This window comes from Schistocerca serialis, chromosome 2 (assembly GCF_023864345.2).
Source record: "Schistocerca serialis cubense isolate TAMUIC-IGC-003099 chromosome 2, iqSchSeri2.2, whole genome shotgun sequence".
NCBI lineage: Eukaryota > Metazoa > Arthropoda > Insecta > Orthoptera > Acrididae > Schistocerca > Schistocerca serialis.
Window position 1 is genome coordinate 480251749 of NC_064639.1, and position 19570 is coordinate 480271318.

The 19570-nt window shown below is 38.8% G+C and overlaps 1 protein-coding gene across 1 annotated transcript in view; it reads left to right on the forward strand.

Moving 5' to 3' along the window:
• Positions 1 to 19570, forward strand: part of LOC126457406 (intraflagellar transport protein 140 homolog) — a 262614-nt gene that overhangs the window by 137168 nt on the left and 105876 nt on the right. Inside the window, exon 14 of the mRNA XM_050093673.1 lies at positions 11653 to 11804. Within this exon, the coding sequence (XP_049949630.1) occupies positions 11653 to 11804 (152 nt within the window). The remainder of the gene's footprint in view (positions 1 to 11652; positions 11805 to 19570) is intronic.

Sequence of the window (19570 nt, forward strand, 5' to 3'; positions counted from 1 at the left end):
CCAAAGTGACAACGGCAGTGCAATACTTGCATTGCTGAAATAATGGGCAGAAACCTTACTAAAACAGAAATTCATTAACGAACTGTAGCACTCCCTTTACATGGCTACAGTTTGTCATCTGTGTTTCAAAGAACAGTTAGTAGTGAATTAGTAGAGAAAGAAGACCCCATTTGTCAACTCTGAAATGTAACGATGAACTTGAGAGATATTTGAAGACAGATGGCCCAGGTGATTACTTCAGGGATGTTTTGTCTTGGAAGGCCAATGCCTATGCCTTCCCCAAACTTTTTAATAAAGTTACGAAAGAAACCCCATGCATTCCCTCCAGTAGCATTGCAAGCAAAAGAAATTTTAGCCAGCCAGACTTAGTTGTTTCAGATAAGTGCAGCCATGTTGATCCAGGTCTTGTCAATGACATTTTGTTAATTCATATCAACAAGAGAGATGAGTAAATTGTTTAATGAAGACAGTCATATCATATGAGATGAACTGAAAAGTACCTGTGTAAGTAGCCTTTATTCATGTAATATACATGTAATACACAATTTTGTATTCTGAAGTTAGTGTTACAGATAATTTATTTGCATTGTGGACACATAGCTGCCATGTACTGTGTTACTCTACATTCAACCTCTTTTGCTTCAGAACGACTGATCCTATTTTATGCCTTGTTTATCTTCCATTTTTAATTGTAGTTTTCATTTAAATATCATAAAGAATATTATTTCTGCCACTGAATAGTGATTAAATGACTTCATAAACTGAATTTTATTTTAGTAGAGAAAAGTATTACTTCTTGGGCACGTGCTCAGCAAGCGAATCATGTGACCATTTTCTGACACTTCAATGTTTCTCTACAAGACAGCAAGTAAATGCAAAGACCCAAGTATTATGAAGACGAAATAATGAATTCATTAGTCATGTACATATAATGTGAGCAGTTTCCATTGCAGGGATTCGTTACCACCCTTCGCCAATTTCTGTTCCACAGCGAGAATTAATGAATTGCCTTGTTCATGAGTGCCCATGCCAAAGCCAAGAGATTCTTGCTGCCCTACTCCCAAGCAGCTACCATGGTCATGAATAATGAGCAAGCCCGATACACATACTGACCACATCCACTGTTAGGTCTTTGCTTGATATTGAGTTTCTGTGAGAAATAGCATAGCATTTTAGTGCCCTCTTCATATTTACTCCTGAAGGTTTTTGTTATGGCACTTAACTCAAATTCTTCCTGTTAGGGAAATTCTCAGTCCTCATCCTCAAGAACAAAAACTGTTATCTGCAGTGCCCTTGCTCACACAAATCATTGTGCCTGTACAGAAGCAGTGACTAGAGTCTGGTCACACTATACCTTACAGGCTGTTTTTCCTGTGATCCAAAATTTGGAAAAATCTCTCAAAAGAATTGTTGAACAATATTTGGAATAGTGAGTAGAAGTCAGTTGGTTACTCCTTTGGCTTCAGAAAATGAAGGCGGGTGTATGATTCTAAAGCAGTATTTATGATTGTCATTGTGGCTGTGTCCACCTGGAATACTTTAATATTCCACCTATGTATGATAACATACAAGTTCCACATACTAATACATACACTTTGCAGTATTAGAATTCCAGAACTCTCTATTACAGGTAATTGTGGGCTGCTTCATACTCAGTAGCGGAGATACGGTCATCATGCGAGCTCTGAAATTCCCCAGACCTCTAGGACTAGAAACCTTGCTCATATCAGTCTCGTTAATTGTGCTGTACCAGAAGTGAATTCAATACAGAAAAGTAATAAATTATGAGACAGAGTTGCTGGCCAGTTCCTTTCGTAGTGACTGTGGTGTACTATGTGATCTGTTAAAAAAATCTCGGAACATTGTCTACAAAATTTTTCTACACTTACCTTTGAAATACTATCCTCCACCATTGATACACTGCTCCCAATACCATTTCCACTTCTGGAAGCAGTCTTGGTATACTCCTTGCTGAATCACACAAAGTACTATTTGTGAATTTTCTTTTCTCTTGTCTATCATTGCAAATCTTTGTCTTTCAATGCGGTTTTCAACTTTGGAAATAAAATTCCTTCGGGGCCAGGTCTGAAGAGTATGCAAGATGATGCAGCATAGTAATTTAGTTTTTTATGCAATAGTCATGCACCAACAGGGATGAGTGGCTGGGTGCCTTCTCATGATGCAAGAGCCACGAATTGTCACATGTCAAGCCATTTTCTTCCCACATGATCCAACTGAAATGTTACTTTCTTCTGCAATCTCTCAGTCGGTCTTCGATTGGCACACACAATTTCATTTATGTACATGACAGCAGTGTAGTCAGTAGACGTCGCAGAGTGTCCTGAACAAGGGTGTTCTTTAACTTCCATCTGGCCATTTTTAAATCGTGTTAACTATTTGTAATACCGAGTATGATGTAAGAACTCATCATGGTAGGCTTCTTGCATCATTTGGCATGTCTCTGTAAAGATTTTCTTGAGTTTCATGCAAAATTTAATGCTGACACGTTGATTCTCTAACTCTGCCATCTCAAAATTCGCAAACTGTGTGACCAAAGTTCTACTCAATACGGCACTGAACAAGGCACTGAACAATAACTAACAGTCATACAACAACAAAACTTGTGTCAGTTACACATTAAACATGTCGTAGAATCTTTTGAAGAGACCTTGTATTAGTGCTAAGCTGCCACAAGTTCTGCTTGCAAAGTGGGGTGTGGGGTGTGTGGTGAATTGTGACATGTAATCTCTGGAACCATGGCAAGTGTGGAGTCAAGAATGCTTACTCAGTGATAACATTCTTTATAATCACATTGGCTAGCCGACAACATGTGAGTATCCTGTGGTAATGGAATGCTGTGACAGTAGAACAGTGCTGGCAGCAATGATACCCTCCATGGCACAAATTGGAAGGCGCTCTGCAGCAAGTTACGATGGGCTCAGTGTATTGTCCGCATGGTCCAAGGTGGCTGACTGAAATATGTAGACACCCCTAGTTAAATCCAGGGAGATTGGCTGCAATGTCAATCAGTGCTTTGTCTTGGCAGATCCAGTTCAAAGCCCAGAACTATCAGGGTTAGCTGACAGTTTGCAGACAAGTAGCTTCATCTAGTTGATGATGTTGCTCAATGACATTGTAGCTGCTACACTACATGTTTGATGATTGGTGCAGAGACTGTTCAAATGTACAGTGGTGCGGAGACTGGTCGAATGCACAGCGCTGATGGAATGCTACTGACGGGTGAGCTGGGGGTATTTGTACATACTCACTTCAGCTGGGAGCGTTAAGACAGGAGCTAGGCTTCCAACATGTAAGTGTCTGCAGAAACATTGCTGTATGCTACAAAATTGCAATCTATCAATCTATTCTGTTGTACACCAATAACACCCATCATAATTCATTGCATGTTTGTGGCTTTCAAAAACCTTTCATAGATTTGACGAAAAGCTGGGACATAGTGAAGTATTGAGGAGATGTGCAAGTACTTATGCATATCAGTTGCTTCTTCCAGAGTAAATGACATGAAATTCAATTCTGATATCTCCTTTCTTGTTTTATTTGTGAGATTGTTTGAAACAATATCAGTCAAGCCAAAGTGTATTAGATTTGACACTCCTGTAAATACAGGAGAATGTTGTAAGTGTTTCAGCTTCATGTCATATTCAGTTAGAAAGTGTACAAGTTTACTGACTAAAAGTTGTGTATGAAAACGCCTTATGCAAGACTTGTAGATGTGTGCGTGATTCAGCTATAGCTGTACCCATTTCTATTATGTTCATCTTCTGTTGGCAAGCAAAGTTGTGCAGCAGAGTCCTACATTCACACCAGCAGTCCATTGCTTGGATTTCCACGATTTCCCCACTCAGGTGTGTGATATGCAAAAGCTCAGTTGCTTACCTTACTGCCAACAGCATACCTACGCCTTGGTTATAATAAGGTAGTGAATCATCTCACATCCATGTGGTATCTCAGTGCCCTGCTATGCTGTTTTTACTCAATGTTGCGTGATGAGAATACAAAAAAATCCAAAACATAAGACACTGTTGCAAAACTGCCCCCTCCCCCCCCCCCCCCCCCACCAGTCAATAATGTTGTATGAAGGCTTTCAACTACCTCACCAGAGAAAAGAATTACAGATGAAAGCAGATAGTAATCTTGAGACAGAGAGCTGGCTAAAAACTGAAATAGGAAGCTCTGATATATTTAGCGAGTCATGGAGTCATAGAACATTTATCAGAAGGACAAATAAAATGCCATAGGATGGGGAGTGTTCATTGCAGTTGACAAAAATGTTGTCTCTATTGATGTTAAAATTTACTGTGGCAGTAGAGTTATCTGATTGTGTATAAAAGGTTAGGTGAAACCCAATTAATTGTTGGATCTTTTACTGACCACTCAATTCTGCTGTGACAGTTTTAGAGTCATTCAAAGAAAGTCTGCAGTCAGTAGCCCATAGGAACTCAGATCATGCAATACTAGTAGCAGGCAACTTTAACTTACCAAACAGACTGGAATATCTTTGGATCCATTGCAGAGGGTGCAGACAGTCAGTCTTGTGAAGTACTTTTGAACAAGTTTCCCAAAAACTGTCTTGAATAGTTAGTTTGAATCCCACACATGAAGGAAATATCTTTGACCTTGTAACTTTAAAGAGACTGGACCATATTGATGGCACCAGCACAGAGACATGGATTGGTTATGAAAGTTAATAAATTAGTCAAGAAGTCTAGGAGAGTGCTTTTGCCAGAAAGAGCAGATAAGCAGTTGTTAGCATCTCACTTAGACAGTGAAATGCAGTCATTTAGTTCCAGTGTGATGGACATAGAGGAATTGTGGGCAAAGTTTAAACAATGTTCTCAGTCCCAGTGTGGATGGGCTTTCTCCATGCCAGGGATTCCAAAGAAGATCTGACGATACGGTAATCTCTCTAGTGGATCGAAACCGGTCATCCGCAAATAAAAAGTAACAACTTATTTGTGACCATAACTGTATTTACTAAAAAAAATTATAATACTATTAGATCATTGTTTCCTGAAACAATGTTCCGAAAAAATTAAAAATTTAAACAGAATGTTTATTGTGCTCTGGACAAGTATGTGGCCAATAAGTGGATTAAGGATGAAAAAGACCCACTGTGGCTTAGCAACGAAATTAGGAAAATGCTAAGAAAGTAAAGGCTGTTGCACTCTCAGTTCAAAAGAGAAAGTGCAGATGATGACAAGCAAAGGTTAATAGAGATTTGTGCAGCTGTAAAAAAATCTATGCCCAAAACATACGACTACCACCATCATACCTTAGCAAAAGATCTGGCTAAGAACCTGTGAAGATACTGGTACTATGTAAAATTGCTAAGCAGGACTAAAGCTTCCACCCTGTCACTTATTACCAGTGTGGTGTGGCAGTTGAAGATAGTGAAACAAAAGCTGAAGTTTTAAATTCTGCATTTAAGAACTCGTTCATGCAGGAGAATCACACAAACATATCATTGTTTGACCATCACAGAGTCCCTTGTTGGTGACATAGTAATAAACAACCGTGCCATAGAGAAACAACTGAAAAGGTTGAAAACAAATAAATCGCCAGGTCCGGACGGAATCTCAATTTGGTTTTACAAAGAGTACTCCATGGCATTGGCCCTTTACTTAGTTTGCATTTATCATGAATCTGTCAATCAGTGCAAAGTTCCAGATGACTGCAAAAACACGCAGGTGACTCCTGTATGTAAGGAGGTAAAAAAACAGACCCACAAAATTACAGACCAGTATTCTTGACATTGATTTGCTGCAGAATCGTAGAACGTATTTTGAGGTTGAATATAATAAATGTCATAGTAACCAAAGATCTTATTTTCATGTATCAGTATGATTTTAAGAAGTATCGCTCATGTGAAACCCAGTTTGCCCTTCTCTCACAAGGTACACTGTGAACTATGGATGTAGGTCAACATGCAGTTTCCGTATTTCTACATTTCCGAAAAGCATTTGACATGGTACCACACTGCAGACTGTTAATGAAGGTACAAGCTTATGAAGTAGGTTCCCAGATATGTAAGTGGCTCGAAGACTTCTTAAGTTATAAAACCTTTGACAGCGAGTGTTTATCAGAGACAAGAGTATTGTGAGGAGTGCTCCAGGGAAGTGTGATAGGACCGCTTTGATTTTCTATATGCATAAACGAACTGGTGGACAGGGTGAGCAGCAATCTGCACGTGTTTGCTGATGATACTGTGGTGTATGATGATACAAGACTATTAGACAAAATTTGTAGAGGGTGCAGTGAATGACAGCTGGCTCTAAATGTAGGAGTATGTAAGTTAATGTGGATATGGAAAAACGATCCCATAATGTTCAGACAAGTCACGTCTTTTAAATATCTGGGCATAACGATGCAGAGTGATATGAAATGGAATGAGCATGTGAGGATTGTGGTAGGGAAGGCAAATGGACGATTTCAGTTTATTGGGGCAATCTTACGAAAGTGTGGTACATGTGTAAAGGAGACCACATATGGGATACTAGTATGGCCTTTTCTTGAGTACTGCTCAAGAGTTTGTGATCTGCACCAGGTCAGATTAAAAGAAGATATCGAAGCAGTTTGGAAGCGAGCTGCTAGATTTGTTACAGTAGGTTCCAACAACTTGAAAGTGTTACAGAAATGTTTCAGGACATAGATGTGAATCCCTGGAGGGATGGTGACATTATTTTTGAGGAACACTGGCATTTGAACCTGACTGCAGAACAATTACACTGCCACCCCACCAACATACATTTTGCGTAAGGAGCACAAAGATAAAATGTGAGAAATGGGGGCTTGTATTGAGGCATATAGACAGTCATTTTTCCCTCACTGTATCTGGAACAGGAACAGGAGAGGAAATGACTATTAGTGTTTCAGGGTACCCTCCACTACGCACCGTATGGTGGCTTGCAGAGTATGTATGTAGATGTAGATATAGAGTGTGATGCAGAAATGGAAAAGAAGAGTAAAGCTCCGCATGTGCCTCAGGCACTCTGTGGATGTCAAACCACATGTTAGTTAGTATAGATCCCCGGAGGACTTCTAAATGCCTGAATCACATGCCAACACTTTTTACAATAAATTATGCCTCCATTTTCCCACTATTAACATTCATTCAAACTTCCCCAACACCAATTGTTTTTCATGCCTTAGTTACACACAGTCTCTGTGTTGCCTGGTGTAATGCCCTCTTTGTCGGCATAACCATCATACTAGTCATGTGAATAGGTACATTGAGCCATATGACCCAATGCGTTACACTGTGAGCATATAACCAGTTTCACTGGTTCATGCTTTGAACAATTCCCTATTCCTGACATAATCAAAACAATAACAGTGGGAAGAGGACAGACATAAACTCAGAAATAATGGTCAAAGGGAAGCCACAAGTAGTTGTAGGATACACATACTGCTAGTACCCTATTGATGGCATTGGTGTTGACAGTAGCACCTCCACCAATCCCACTACTGACACGAAAACATAGTGGTTGAGTGTTGCGAGATGGCCGCTTTTACCTCCAAAGTGACATGTACAGGTAGTTATGGGATTACATCTGCAGTACCACAGTGAGTGCTTGCTCAACAACAAAATTGTTTATTAATCAGAAGGATGACGACTGCAGGCCACAAACCAGCCATGGCCAGCAAACAGCGAGGGAGTATGTTGTGGCAATGGACTTCTGTGGCAGCAGAACAGTGGCTGACAGCCATGACATCTTTGCTGATGCAAGTCAGGAGCCAGCTCCATAACAAGTGTGGTTAGAAAATGGGGTCGGCACACACTAGTGAGCCCCAAGATGGCTGGCTAGAACATACAGATGCTCTGAGTTGAACCCAGGACTCATAGAGACTGGCTCAAGTGTCAGGCAATGACAGCGAAAAGGTTGCCTCGCCTTAACAGATTCAGTTCAAAGCCCAGAGTCAGCAGGACTAGCTGATGGCTTGTAGACCTGCTGCTCAATGAGGGTTTATCTGCTAGGCCACACATTCAACTGATGGCTGTCTTGGAGATTGTGCTGGTCGAATTCACGGCACCAATGGAATGCTGCTAATGGCTAATCTGGAAGTACTTGCGCAAGCCGGGGATGCTATGACAAGAGCTAGGCTCCCATCACAGAGTTGGCTGCAGAAACATTGTTTTATGTTGCAACATGTAGCAATCTAGCCATCACTATGGTAGACTATTGCATTGCAGAACATTATGCCACAATTATTGTGGTGCCCAAGTACAAAATTACACAGGTGTCTGGCCCACATTGCCCTTGACAGGCTGGTGTGGCCAAAATTTTAGTGCTGCCAGTAGACACATATAAAAGTGTAAGTTACAATACTACTATAGCTTTGAGAACTGTTAGTTCCATGCTTGAGAAAGAGAGGGGGTATCTTGGGGAAGATCCCTAGGATGAGAGGGACTCACAAGTCATGAGGGCCAGGATAGGAGGAAGATTGGGGTTTAACATTGTGTCAACATTGAGTTCATTAGAGATGGAACACAAGCTTGGAATTTTTCAAGGTTGGTGAAGGAAGTTGGCCATGCTTTTTCAAAGGAACCTGGAGTGATTCAGGGAAATTATGGGAAACTTCAATTTCAATTGCTGGACACAGATTTAAAGCGTCATCCTCCCGAATGCGAGTCCACCGTGCTGACCACTGTGCCACCTCACTTGATTAACAAGGGTAGACAAAGATGTTAATAGCACCATCAGATCTCAGCACTCCAATAATGCAGAGAGATAATAATGTTCAACTTACGTACATAGTGGGTTAAATGATTGAGCCACAGTCATGTAATACGAGGGCAGGTCAAATATAAACGGGATTTTATATTTTACTTAAATTCATTTATTTAAAAACTCAAGGCAATCGTAATTTATTTTTCCACATAGTCTCTTGCTTTGGAAATGCATTTGTCCCAGCATATGGGCAGCTTTTTGATGCCCTCGTCATAAAGAGAACTGAGTCGTGTCACCAGCCAGTTGTGCACGAAGTCTTCCACACTCTTGTCGTCTTCAGATCGTCACCCTCCTAGAGCTTCATAAGTGGTCCGAATAAATGAAAATCGCAGGGTGTGATAAGTCCGGGCTGTAAGGAGGATGATCAAGTGTTGTCCATTGCATTTCCTGTAACTTGGAGACAGTTAGAGCTGCAGTATGGGGTCGCGCGTTGTCGTGGAGGAGGATGACCTGTCAAATCGATTGGTCTCGTCTTTTGTGGCAATATTCAACTCTCGCCTTGTTCATCAGTTCACAGTAATAAGCAGCATTGATTGTTCATCACTCATGGAAAAAATCAATCAGCAAAATGCCTCGCTGATCGAAAAAATATGCTGAAACAAACTGACAGTCGAGTCTTGGGTTTCAATGGCACTGCCTCCCCTTTCCTCCGCCATTCCTTACTGGCTTCATTGGATTCTGGAGTGTAGTGGTGAACCCATGTTTTGTCGCAGGTGATGATCCGACTGAAAAATGCATCACCTTCTTCCGCAAACCTTGCTGTAAGCCTCTGACAGGTCTCCAAACGTCTCAACTTCAGATTTTCAGTCAAAAGTTTAGGGACCCATCTGGAACACACTTTACGGAACTGTAGGTTGTTTGTGATGCTTGCTTGACAGCTCCCATAATTGATTCTGACTTTTTGTGCAATTTCTGATACTATCACCTGTCAATTGTTGTCAACATTGTCTTTAACCGCACGAACGTTTTTGTCTGTAGTGATGGTCTGAGGATGGTGATTGTGTTGCTGATTTTCCACATGTTCTTGTCCTTCCTTGAACTTTTCATACCAGCAAACATATGTATCCTTGATAATGTTTTATCACCGAACTGTGCAGTCAATGTTTGGCAGATTTCTGCCGCTGTAATTCCTTCATGAGTAAGAAATTTTGTAATTATGTGTTGCGGTACAGGGGGTGCACCTGTTGCTCAAACATCGTGAGTGTTACTGACGAAACAGCAGGAAATATCTAACAGCATGCTCTCGTCACTTCTGTCAGTCCCATCAAAGCATAGCAGAAGTGCGGGGCCAGTCCTACCAACTGTTGATGTTCAGGAACAAAAATCCAGTTTATATTTGATCCCCCCCCCCCCCCCCCCCTTGTATATCAATGGTATTCTACTAAATGAGTAAGTGGACCACCTCGCAAAGGACACAAGTCACTTGTGCAACTCCGATTTCAGTTCATCCAATCACATTCCTAAACTTATAATGAGGGCATATAATGCATGAGCTGAAGAGTGGGAAGAAATATGATGGCACAGAGGACACTAGTACTGTAATCTGCAAGATAGGAGTCTATGGATTAGACATATGGCTGCGTAACTAGTCAGGATATGCATCAGAGACTCTCCAATTTGTTTGTGCAAATTCTTTTTGTTTAAGTTGTATTGTGACCAGCAAGTCATTTTGTACAGGAGACCAAGCATACTAACATTGCAATTTCCCACTTGTGTCACCACTATCTGCAGAAAATATACCAACTTTTAGAATCATCATAGAGTTTTAAAAAGTTTCTATCCAGCCTGTATAATTGAATTTCTATTCCTACAAAGAGGCAGGCCTTGGAACGGTGCAAAAAGTGCCAGGTGATAGTGCCACAGGTTTCCGTTTTTACCTAGTGATGGAGCTGTTGTATAACCAGAAGACTATGTAGAAGTTACACTTCAGAATCATTTAGTATATTTTTAACATTCTTTTATTTCCCCTCACCCTCCCCCCTCCCTCAACCAATGCAGACTGACTGTAGAAAAAGGATCATTTCTGAAAAAAAGAAATTTTGAATCATCAAATATGAATTTATATTTTAGGAAGTATTTTATGAAGGTATTTGTCTGAGGGTGTAGAATTATACAGAAGCAAAACACTGATGATAAACATTTCAGAGACTAGGAGAATATAAACTTTTGAAATGTGGTGCTACAGGAGAATGCTGTCTATTGGGTGTGTAGACTGGATATCTAATGAGATACTGAATCGAATTTGAGAGAAGAGAAATTTATGTCACAACTTGAGTAAAAGAATGGATTGGTTAATAAGAAACATCCTGAGACATCCAGGAATCATCAGTTTGGTAGTGAAGGAAAGTGTGGAAAAGCAGGGGGAAGGGGTGGTGGGTAAATACTGTAGAAGAAGACCAAAGCTTTACTATAATAAACAGTTTCAGATGGATGTAGTTTTCAGTAGATGTACAGAAATGAAGAGGCTTGAGCAGGATATACTACCATGGAGATGTGTATCGAACCAATCTTTGAGCTAAAGACCACAACAGTAGCAGTCTGAAATTACTGTATTTCTTTCCAATTGCCAATAAGTGCCATTACATTTATCTAACTACAGTTATGTACGTTGTGTACCCTTGCACAACTTGTACTTTAATCACCACATGTACCACTTTGTAGCAAAGTGTTAGCTGGATATAATGTGCAAAAATGTTAAAAAAGTATTTTGTTGTTAATTCAGGCACAAATTTATGTTTTATTATACCTGTACACATGTAACACTATGTGGTAAACCCTTTCCAGATGTTCTGCAAAGTATTACTCATGCTACTCATATAGTGTACTTCGTAAATTGTGTAAGAAATTTTTGAATAGAATGCTGTTAATTCTAACAATGTTTACGTTTTACTCACTGTTGTAGGAGCAGCAACCAGTTGATACATTGCTGATGCGTGATTTTGAAGGCCTGAGTGACTGTGATAGGACAACTCGTGATGCCATACTTACTTTTAGTTACCAGTTGAGTGCCGGTAATATGGATGAGGCCTTCCGCGCTATTAGGGCCATTCGAAGGTCAGTTACATCTGTGTTGATGTTGAGAGCCACAGTTCATTTTTTGAAAATATTCCCACTCAGCTCAGGGATGTGCTGTTGATGTAACATAGCTGTAGTGACAGTCTTTTGAGAGAGGTAGAGCTGATTTATTTTTTCTTAAGATTGCAGCTGTCACTTTCATATTACTGGTGTGAGTTGCCTGAGATGGCGGTCTTGTGTTTGTGAGGTGTGCTTGCTTGTGTGAGTAAATGGCGTGTGTGTTTCCTTATCTGGTGAAAACTGTGGCTGAAAACTAATGTATAAGTATCTTTTCATTGTGCCTGTCTCTGACTTAACACGTCATCTTTGTGGTAAACAGTAATCTATCTTTTCCGTAAAATGTTGCTATTCCAACCTGCAGCAATGGAACAGTTTCTGTGAATCACATCAGTATGTCAACATTCACTTCACTCTCTCTCTCTCTCTCTCTCTCTCTTTCATTCACACACACACACACACATACACACACACACACACACACACACAGTATAGTGTTCAGCGAATAAGTGTATTGTATATTCAGTGGTAGGAACTAAGTTGGAAAATGTACAGGGTGGCACAGAGAAACAGGAAACTTTGAAGCTGACATTGGCGGCTCTGTAGATGTTCAATTAAGGCTTTAAAATGCCAGATTGTTGAGTAGTAATGGACATTTAGTTCCCATGGAGTATGCAATCACCATGAGTGCATAATACCGACATGGAGACTGTGAGACCACCACACAAAGATTGTTTTTGTGTCACTATGATATCCATCCATGCAGTCAATTTCCTTCTCCACATACGATCAGAACATTGGTTTTTAACTTGGGAGAGACTAATTCAGTCTAGACAGCATGTATTGTCTGTACATACCACAGCAAACACTGATTCTGTTGCAGCTGAAGTGGTAAGGAGACCTCATCATTTGGTGTGAAAAACTGCCTCCTCATTGGACCTTGAACATTGAAGCTGTGGTGTGCGTACTGTAAGACCCTCGGCACACACACCATGAGATTATTTGACTTGTCGCTCTAACGAAGTAGGCGAGTGTCAGCAATATGTCTCGTGGTCTTATTGTGGCGTGTTTATCTTCTGCCGTTAGGTCAGACAATAGAAATGCCACTTGCACGCTTAGAGTAGCAGATTGTCGGTGACCAACTTTAAACAGAACTTGATTAATTTTCACACACATTTATTAAAATAATAAAAAGCATAGACATTACGTAACTTGATTCTGGATGCTGTTTACAATTGACAATCTGAAGTTCCTTTGGTCTTGGTACGTTAATCTTATTCTCACGTATCTCTGATACTTGACAAAGTGTCTATTCATTTATCTTCGTGGCTATGTACAGGAATATGGTAATCTTATTAGGCGCAGACTGAAACTTGACTATAAACTGGTGCAGACTAATGTAGACTGATACAGACAGGTGCAGATAAATGCAGACTGACTAATCGGAGGTCTGTACACTCGTTATAATACCTCGCGTGGTCAGGTATCACTGCGCGAGTGTGGTCCGCGAGGAGAAAAGGTTCTGCGTTAGCAGCACGCTCATTGGCTGCGTCACATATTAATACATGGATCGGCGAAAGCAGAATTTGGTCCGTCTCTAAGGCAGCGCCATCTCGTAGTACGGAGACAGACGAGCGCTGCGCCTGCACTGTTGTGCTTAGCGGGGCGCACTCTAGTGGGAAAGTTGTGTACGCGCTGACTATGCGGAACTATGTACACAACAGAAGCATACAAAGAATAATTCATAGCCTTCAATTTCATTCTTCAAGCTTCAGATTGTTCAAGAACTGAAATATAATGATTCTATATTGCACCCACAATATGTGAAAACCTGTTGGCTAAAATCAGTGAGTATCCTAACTTCACTGAAAATTTTTGGGTGTCAGATGAAGTCGTTTTTCATTTAAGTGAATATTTGAATAATTAGAACAGTCATTACTGGACATGAACAAAGCATGCTGCACTCCACCAACATCTGCTTAAAAAAAAAAAAAAAAAAAAAAAAAAAAAAAAACACTAAAGTTTTTGTATGGTGTACAGTGTCATGTCACGTCGTGAGGTGATAGCTTATTTCTTCTTTGAAGATGAAGGAGGCTCCACTGTCAGTGTTGAGGTATCAATGTTTTGTCAACATGATGAGACATTTTTGGCTGTAACACTCCATTCTCTGAACTACATAAGTTCTGTTGGAACCACTGCCCAAATTTCTGAGTGTGCAGTGAAACGTTTGTTTGGGGATTACATAATTTCAAGGAATGCTGACATCTCTTGGATGCCTCAATATCCAGATTTCTCAGTCTGTGGCTGCTTCTTAGGGGATATTTGAAGAGCATTGTGTGCCGGTCTAGACAATAAACCTTGTCCAGCTGAAGACTCAGATTGAAGAAAACATCACCAACATCCTGGACAACACATTGTGCTGCACTGTGCAAAACCTTCAGAATCAACTTACTAAACATGTATGATGAAATGGACAGTGCCTAAATTATGTAATTTTTAAAAAGCAATGCCTGATGAAATTTCTTCTCTTTCAGAACACTTATTGCAGCTTCAGATAAAGTATTGTAAGTTTCCTCAATTTTTCTTATCATTTCAAATTTGCTTATTTCTCTGCACCATCCTGTACAATATTCAGGGAGACACATTTAACATCACTCAATTCTTTTTATGAGGTATGTATTTGTTTTGTATAAGACCAGTACCTAACTGCTATTAACCACTTAGCATATTAATGCTCTCTAATGGCAGCAGCCTTGCCACGTTGGAAACACCATTTCATGCCTGACTGATGAAGTTAAACATTAGTCTGTTATTGCTTGTTAAAGAGAGAAATTTCTTCAGTTTTATTTAACTGAATCAGTTCAGCTTGTGTGGAAGGAACAAGTCAAAAAATAGCAGAACTTGAGTTTATATAAATAATTTTGGATCTATTTTGAACGTATTTGTCTGACTGTTATTTTGTATGTTCTAATGATTTTGTTGTTATTATTATCATTATAATTAAATTAAACAGCAAGTACACAAAATCTCTCTGTTAACACTGACATAAGACTTATTTGCAAATCATTAAAATAATATGCATTCTAGTTTGTAAACGCAAATTCTGTTACTTTCAGAAGCACTGTTATTTTAATAAATTCAGTTGGGAAGGGTGAACCACCAAATTGCTGAAGCACATGGACAAGTCTGTGTTTGCAATGCAAATTATGTCAGATATAGGTGGTATATGTATATATTAAAGAAAATGCATGCCCTGCTTACTTTCATTCTGTTATGTCATATGGGATCATATTCTGGGTAACTCATTAAATTGAACAAAAGTTTTTAGAGAACAGAAGCATGTAATTAAGACTCATTTGTGTTGTAAATTCAAAAACGTCATGTAGAAACCTGTGCAAGAAACTGGGTATTCTAACCACTGCTTCTCAGTATTTTATTCCTTAATGAAATTTGTTCCCAAATAATGTGTCTCTATTTCCAACCAGTAGCTCGTACATAGTATCAATACTAGGAATAAGAACAATCTTCCCCTAAAGACATAAAATCACTTACCTTGCTTCAATGAGGGGTCCAGTATTCAGGAAACATATTTTCAATAAATTGCCAACAACCATTAAAAGCTTGTTTTCAGATAAAGCATAGTTTAAACAGAGTTTGAAAGACTTTTTGTTTGCTACTCCTTCTGTTCTATAGATGAATATCTTAACAGGGACTGTTAGACTAGCTCAAGTAAAAATGTCTGTTAGAGTTCAGTTTTGACTGCGTTTGATCATAACAGTCATGATAAGGTATTTTTGTGTGATACATTTATAGTAACAACTATTTCCATGACTCTTAGATTAGATTAATACTAGTTCCATGGATCATGAATTCGATATTTCGTAATGATGTGGAACGAGTCGAATTTTCTAATACATGACATAATTAGGTTAATTTAACAACATACTTAAGTTAATATAACAACTTTATTTTTTTGTGTTTTTTGTTTTTCTTTATTTTTTATTTTTATTTTTTTTATTTTTTAAATATTTTTCTTTTTCTTTCTTTTTTTTCTTAATTTATATCTAAAAATTCCTCTATGGAGTAGAAGGAGTTGTCATTCAGAAATTCTTTTAATTTCTTCTTAAATACTTGTTGGTTATCTGTCAGACTTTTGATACTATTTGGTAAGTGACCAAAGACTTTAGTGCCAGTATAATTCACCCCTTTCTGTGCCAAAGTTAGATTTAATCTTGAATAGTGAAGATCATCCTTTCTCCTAGTATTGTAGTTATGCACACTGCTATTACTTTTGAATTGGGTTTGGTTGTTAATAACAAATTTCATAAGAGAGTATATATACTGAGAAGCTACTGTGAATATCCCTAGATCCTTAAATAAATGTCTGCAGGATGATCTTGGGTGGACTCCAGCTATTATTCTGATTACACGCTTTTGTGCAATAATTACTTTATTCCTCAGTGATGAATTCCCCCAAAATATGATGCCATATGAAAGCAATGAGTGAAAATAGGCGTAGTAAGCTAATTTACTAAGATGTTTATCACCAAAATTTGCAATGACCCTTATTGCATAAGTAGCTGAACTCAAATGTTTCAGCAGATCGTCAATGTGTTTCTTCCAATTTAATCTCTCATCAATGGACACACCTAAAAATTTGGAATATTCTACCTTAGCTATATGCTTCTGATTAAGGTCTATATTTATTAATGGCGTCATACCATTCCCTGTACGGACTGTATGTACTGTGTCTTATCAAAATTCAGTGAGAGTCCGTTTACAAGGAACCACTTAGTAATTTTCTGAAAGACAGTATTGACAATTTCGTCAGTTAATTCTTGTTTCTCAGGTGTGATTACTATACTTGTATCATCAGCGAAGAGAACTAACTTTGCCTCTTCATGAATATAGAATGGCAAGTCATTAATATACAATAAGAACAACAAAGGACCCAAGACTGACCCTTGTGGAACCCCATGCTTGATAGTTCCCCAGTTTGAGGAATGTGCTGATCTTTGCATGTTACGAGAACTACTTATTTCAACTTTCTGCACTCTTCCAGTTAGGTACGAATTAAACCATTTGTGCACTGTCCCACTCATGCCACAATACTTGAGCTTGTCTAGCAGAATTTCATGATTTACACAATCAAAAGCCTTTGAGAGATCACAAAAAATCCCAATGGGTGGTGTTCGGTTATTCAGATCATTCAAAATTTGACTGGTGAAAGCATATATGGCATTTTCTGTTGAAAAACCTTTCTGGAAACCAAACTGACATTTTGTTAGTACTTCATTTTTACAGATAAGTGAAGCTACTCTTGAATACATTACTTTCTCAAAAATTTTGGATAAAGCTGTTAGAAGGGAGATTGGACGGTAATTGTTGACATCAGATCTATCCCCCTTTTTATGCAAAGGTATAACAATAGCATATTTCAGTCTATCAGGGAAAATGCCCTGTTCCAGAGAGCTATTACACAGGTGGCTGAGAATCTTACTTATCTGTTGAGAACAAGCTTTTAGTATTTTGCTGGAAATGCCATCAATTCCATGTGAGTTTTTGCTTTTAAGCAAGTTTATTATTTTCCTAATTTCAGAGGGAGAAGTGGATGAGATTTCAATTGTATCAAATTGCATAGGTATGGCCTCTTCCGTTAACAGCCTAGCATCTTCTAATGAACACCTGGATCCTACTATATCCACAACATTTAGAAAATGATTATTAAAAATATTTTCAGCTTCTGACTTTTTGTTCGTAAAGTTTTCATTCAATTTGATGGTAATACTGTCTTCCTCTGCTCTTGGTTGACCTGTTTCTCTTTTAATAATATTCCAAATTGTTTTAATTTTATTATCAGAGTTGCTGATTTCAGACATGATACACATACTCCTGGATTTTTTAATAACTTTTCTTAATATAACACAGTAGTTTTTATAATTTTTGATAGTTTCTGGGTCACTACTCTTTCTTGCTGTCAGATACATTTCCCTTTTCCGGTTACAAGATATTTTTATACCCTTAGTAAGCCATGGTTTGTTACAAGGTTTCTTACGAGTATATTTAACTATTTTCTTGGGGAAGCAGTTTTCAAATGCATTTACAAAAATGTCATGAAATAAATTATATTTTAAATTGGCATCAGGTTCACGGTACACCTCATCCCAGTCTAACTGCTGTAGGCTTTCCCTGAAATTTTCAATTGTTAAATCGTTGACTGAACGTACTACTTTGGAGGACTGTTTAGTATTGCTGAATGGAGCTATGTCATATATTGTAACTAGCTGTGCACCATGATCAGAAAGACCATTCTCAACAGGCTGAGCATTTATCTGGTTAAACTTATCTTGGTCTATAAAGAAGTTATCTATCAGTGAGCTGCTATCCTTTACCACCCGAGTAGGAAAATCAATAACGGGTGTCAAATTGAAAGAACCAAGTAATACTTCAAGGTCATTTTTCCTATTACCCTCTTTCAGAGAATCTACATTGAAGTCCCCACAAATAATAATTTGCTTCCCCCTGTCTGACAGATAGCACAACAAGGAGTCCAAATTTTTCAGAAATAGATGAAAATTTCCTGATGGGGACCTATATACAGTTACAATTATAAATGTGCCTTTATTTAATTTAAGCTCACAGGCACATGCTTCTATATGTTTCTCTACACAAAACTTTTTGTTTCTATACTTTTTGCACAATGATAACTTTTGACATATATGGCAACTCCTCCTTTCTCCATATTTTCTCTCATTACATGTGCAGAGAGCTTATATCCACTTACATTTACCTTGTCCATATCAGTAACAATGTGATGCTCAGACAGGCATTGTATATCTATTTCATTCTCAACTTCTAAATCTTCTAAACAAACCAGAAGCTCATCTACTTTATTCTTTAAACTCCCAATATTTTGATGAAATATACTTACATTATTTTTAATTACACTTTTATGAGAACCTTTCCTTATTCTAACATTTGCAGTACTCTCCTGTCTGAGTTTCTCATTGTGCTTAGGCCTAGTTCCTATACCAGTGGTCACATGGTATTCAGAGAGGCAGATTATGTCAACTGGGTTGGGTGACTTTAATTCATCAATGCAATTACCTAGGACTGAGATACAACTTGGTGGAGATATAATTTCTGGTGATTGGTCAAAATTTATAATTGATAGCTGTGATTGATGATCAAATGTGCTAGAATTGTGCTGTTTAATTTCTTTCCTAAACTGAAGATTTGTTTCAATCCTGACCTCTCGTAGAACCTGACATCTTTCTGTCTTACCTATCCTAAAAAAGGTGCTGCTCCAACACCTGTAACCACTGGTATTTTACCATTCATGGCAGTGCCTCCCCCCCTTAAATTTCCTGCTATTACCCGAGCCAGTTTCCCCTTCCCTTTCCTGTTGAGATGTAGGCCGTGCCTGGTATAGTCCCACCTACTGAGATAATCAACAGGAACCACACCAATATGAGCCCCCGCACCCAACCCAAGCAGCTGTTCCAACTCCAAATTAACTCTCCCAACAGAAGAGTTCAAATGAGGCCGGTCATGGCGTCTCAGGACAGATACAAATTCAACATTGGTGTGTCTCGATGCCGACGCAATCTTTACCAGGTCACACTCTATACTGTACCCAGGATCTCTGTCAATGCTGTTCCCTGGCCCTCCCACAATAACCACGGTGTCTTCCCTGGTAAATCCTTTACAGAGTGAACCTAAATCCTCTGTCACCTGATCCAGACTAG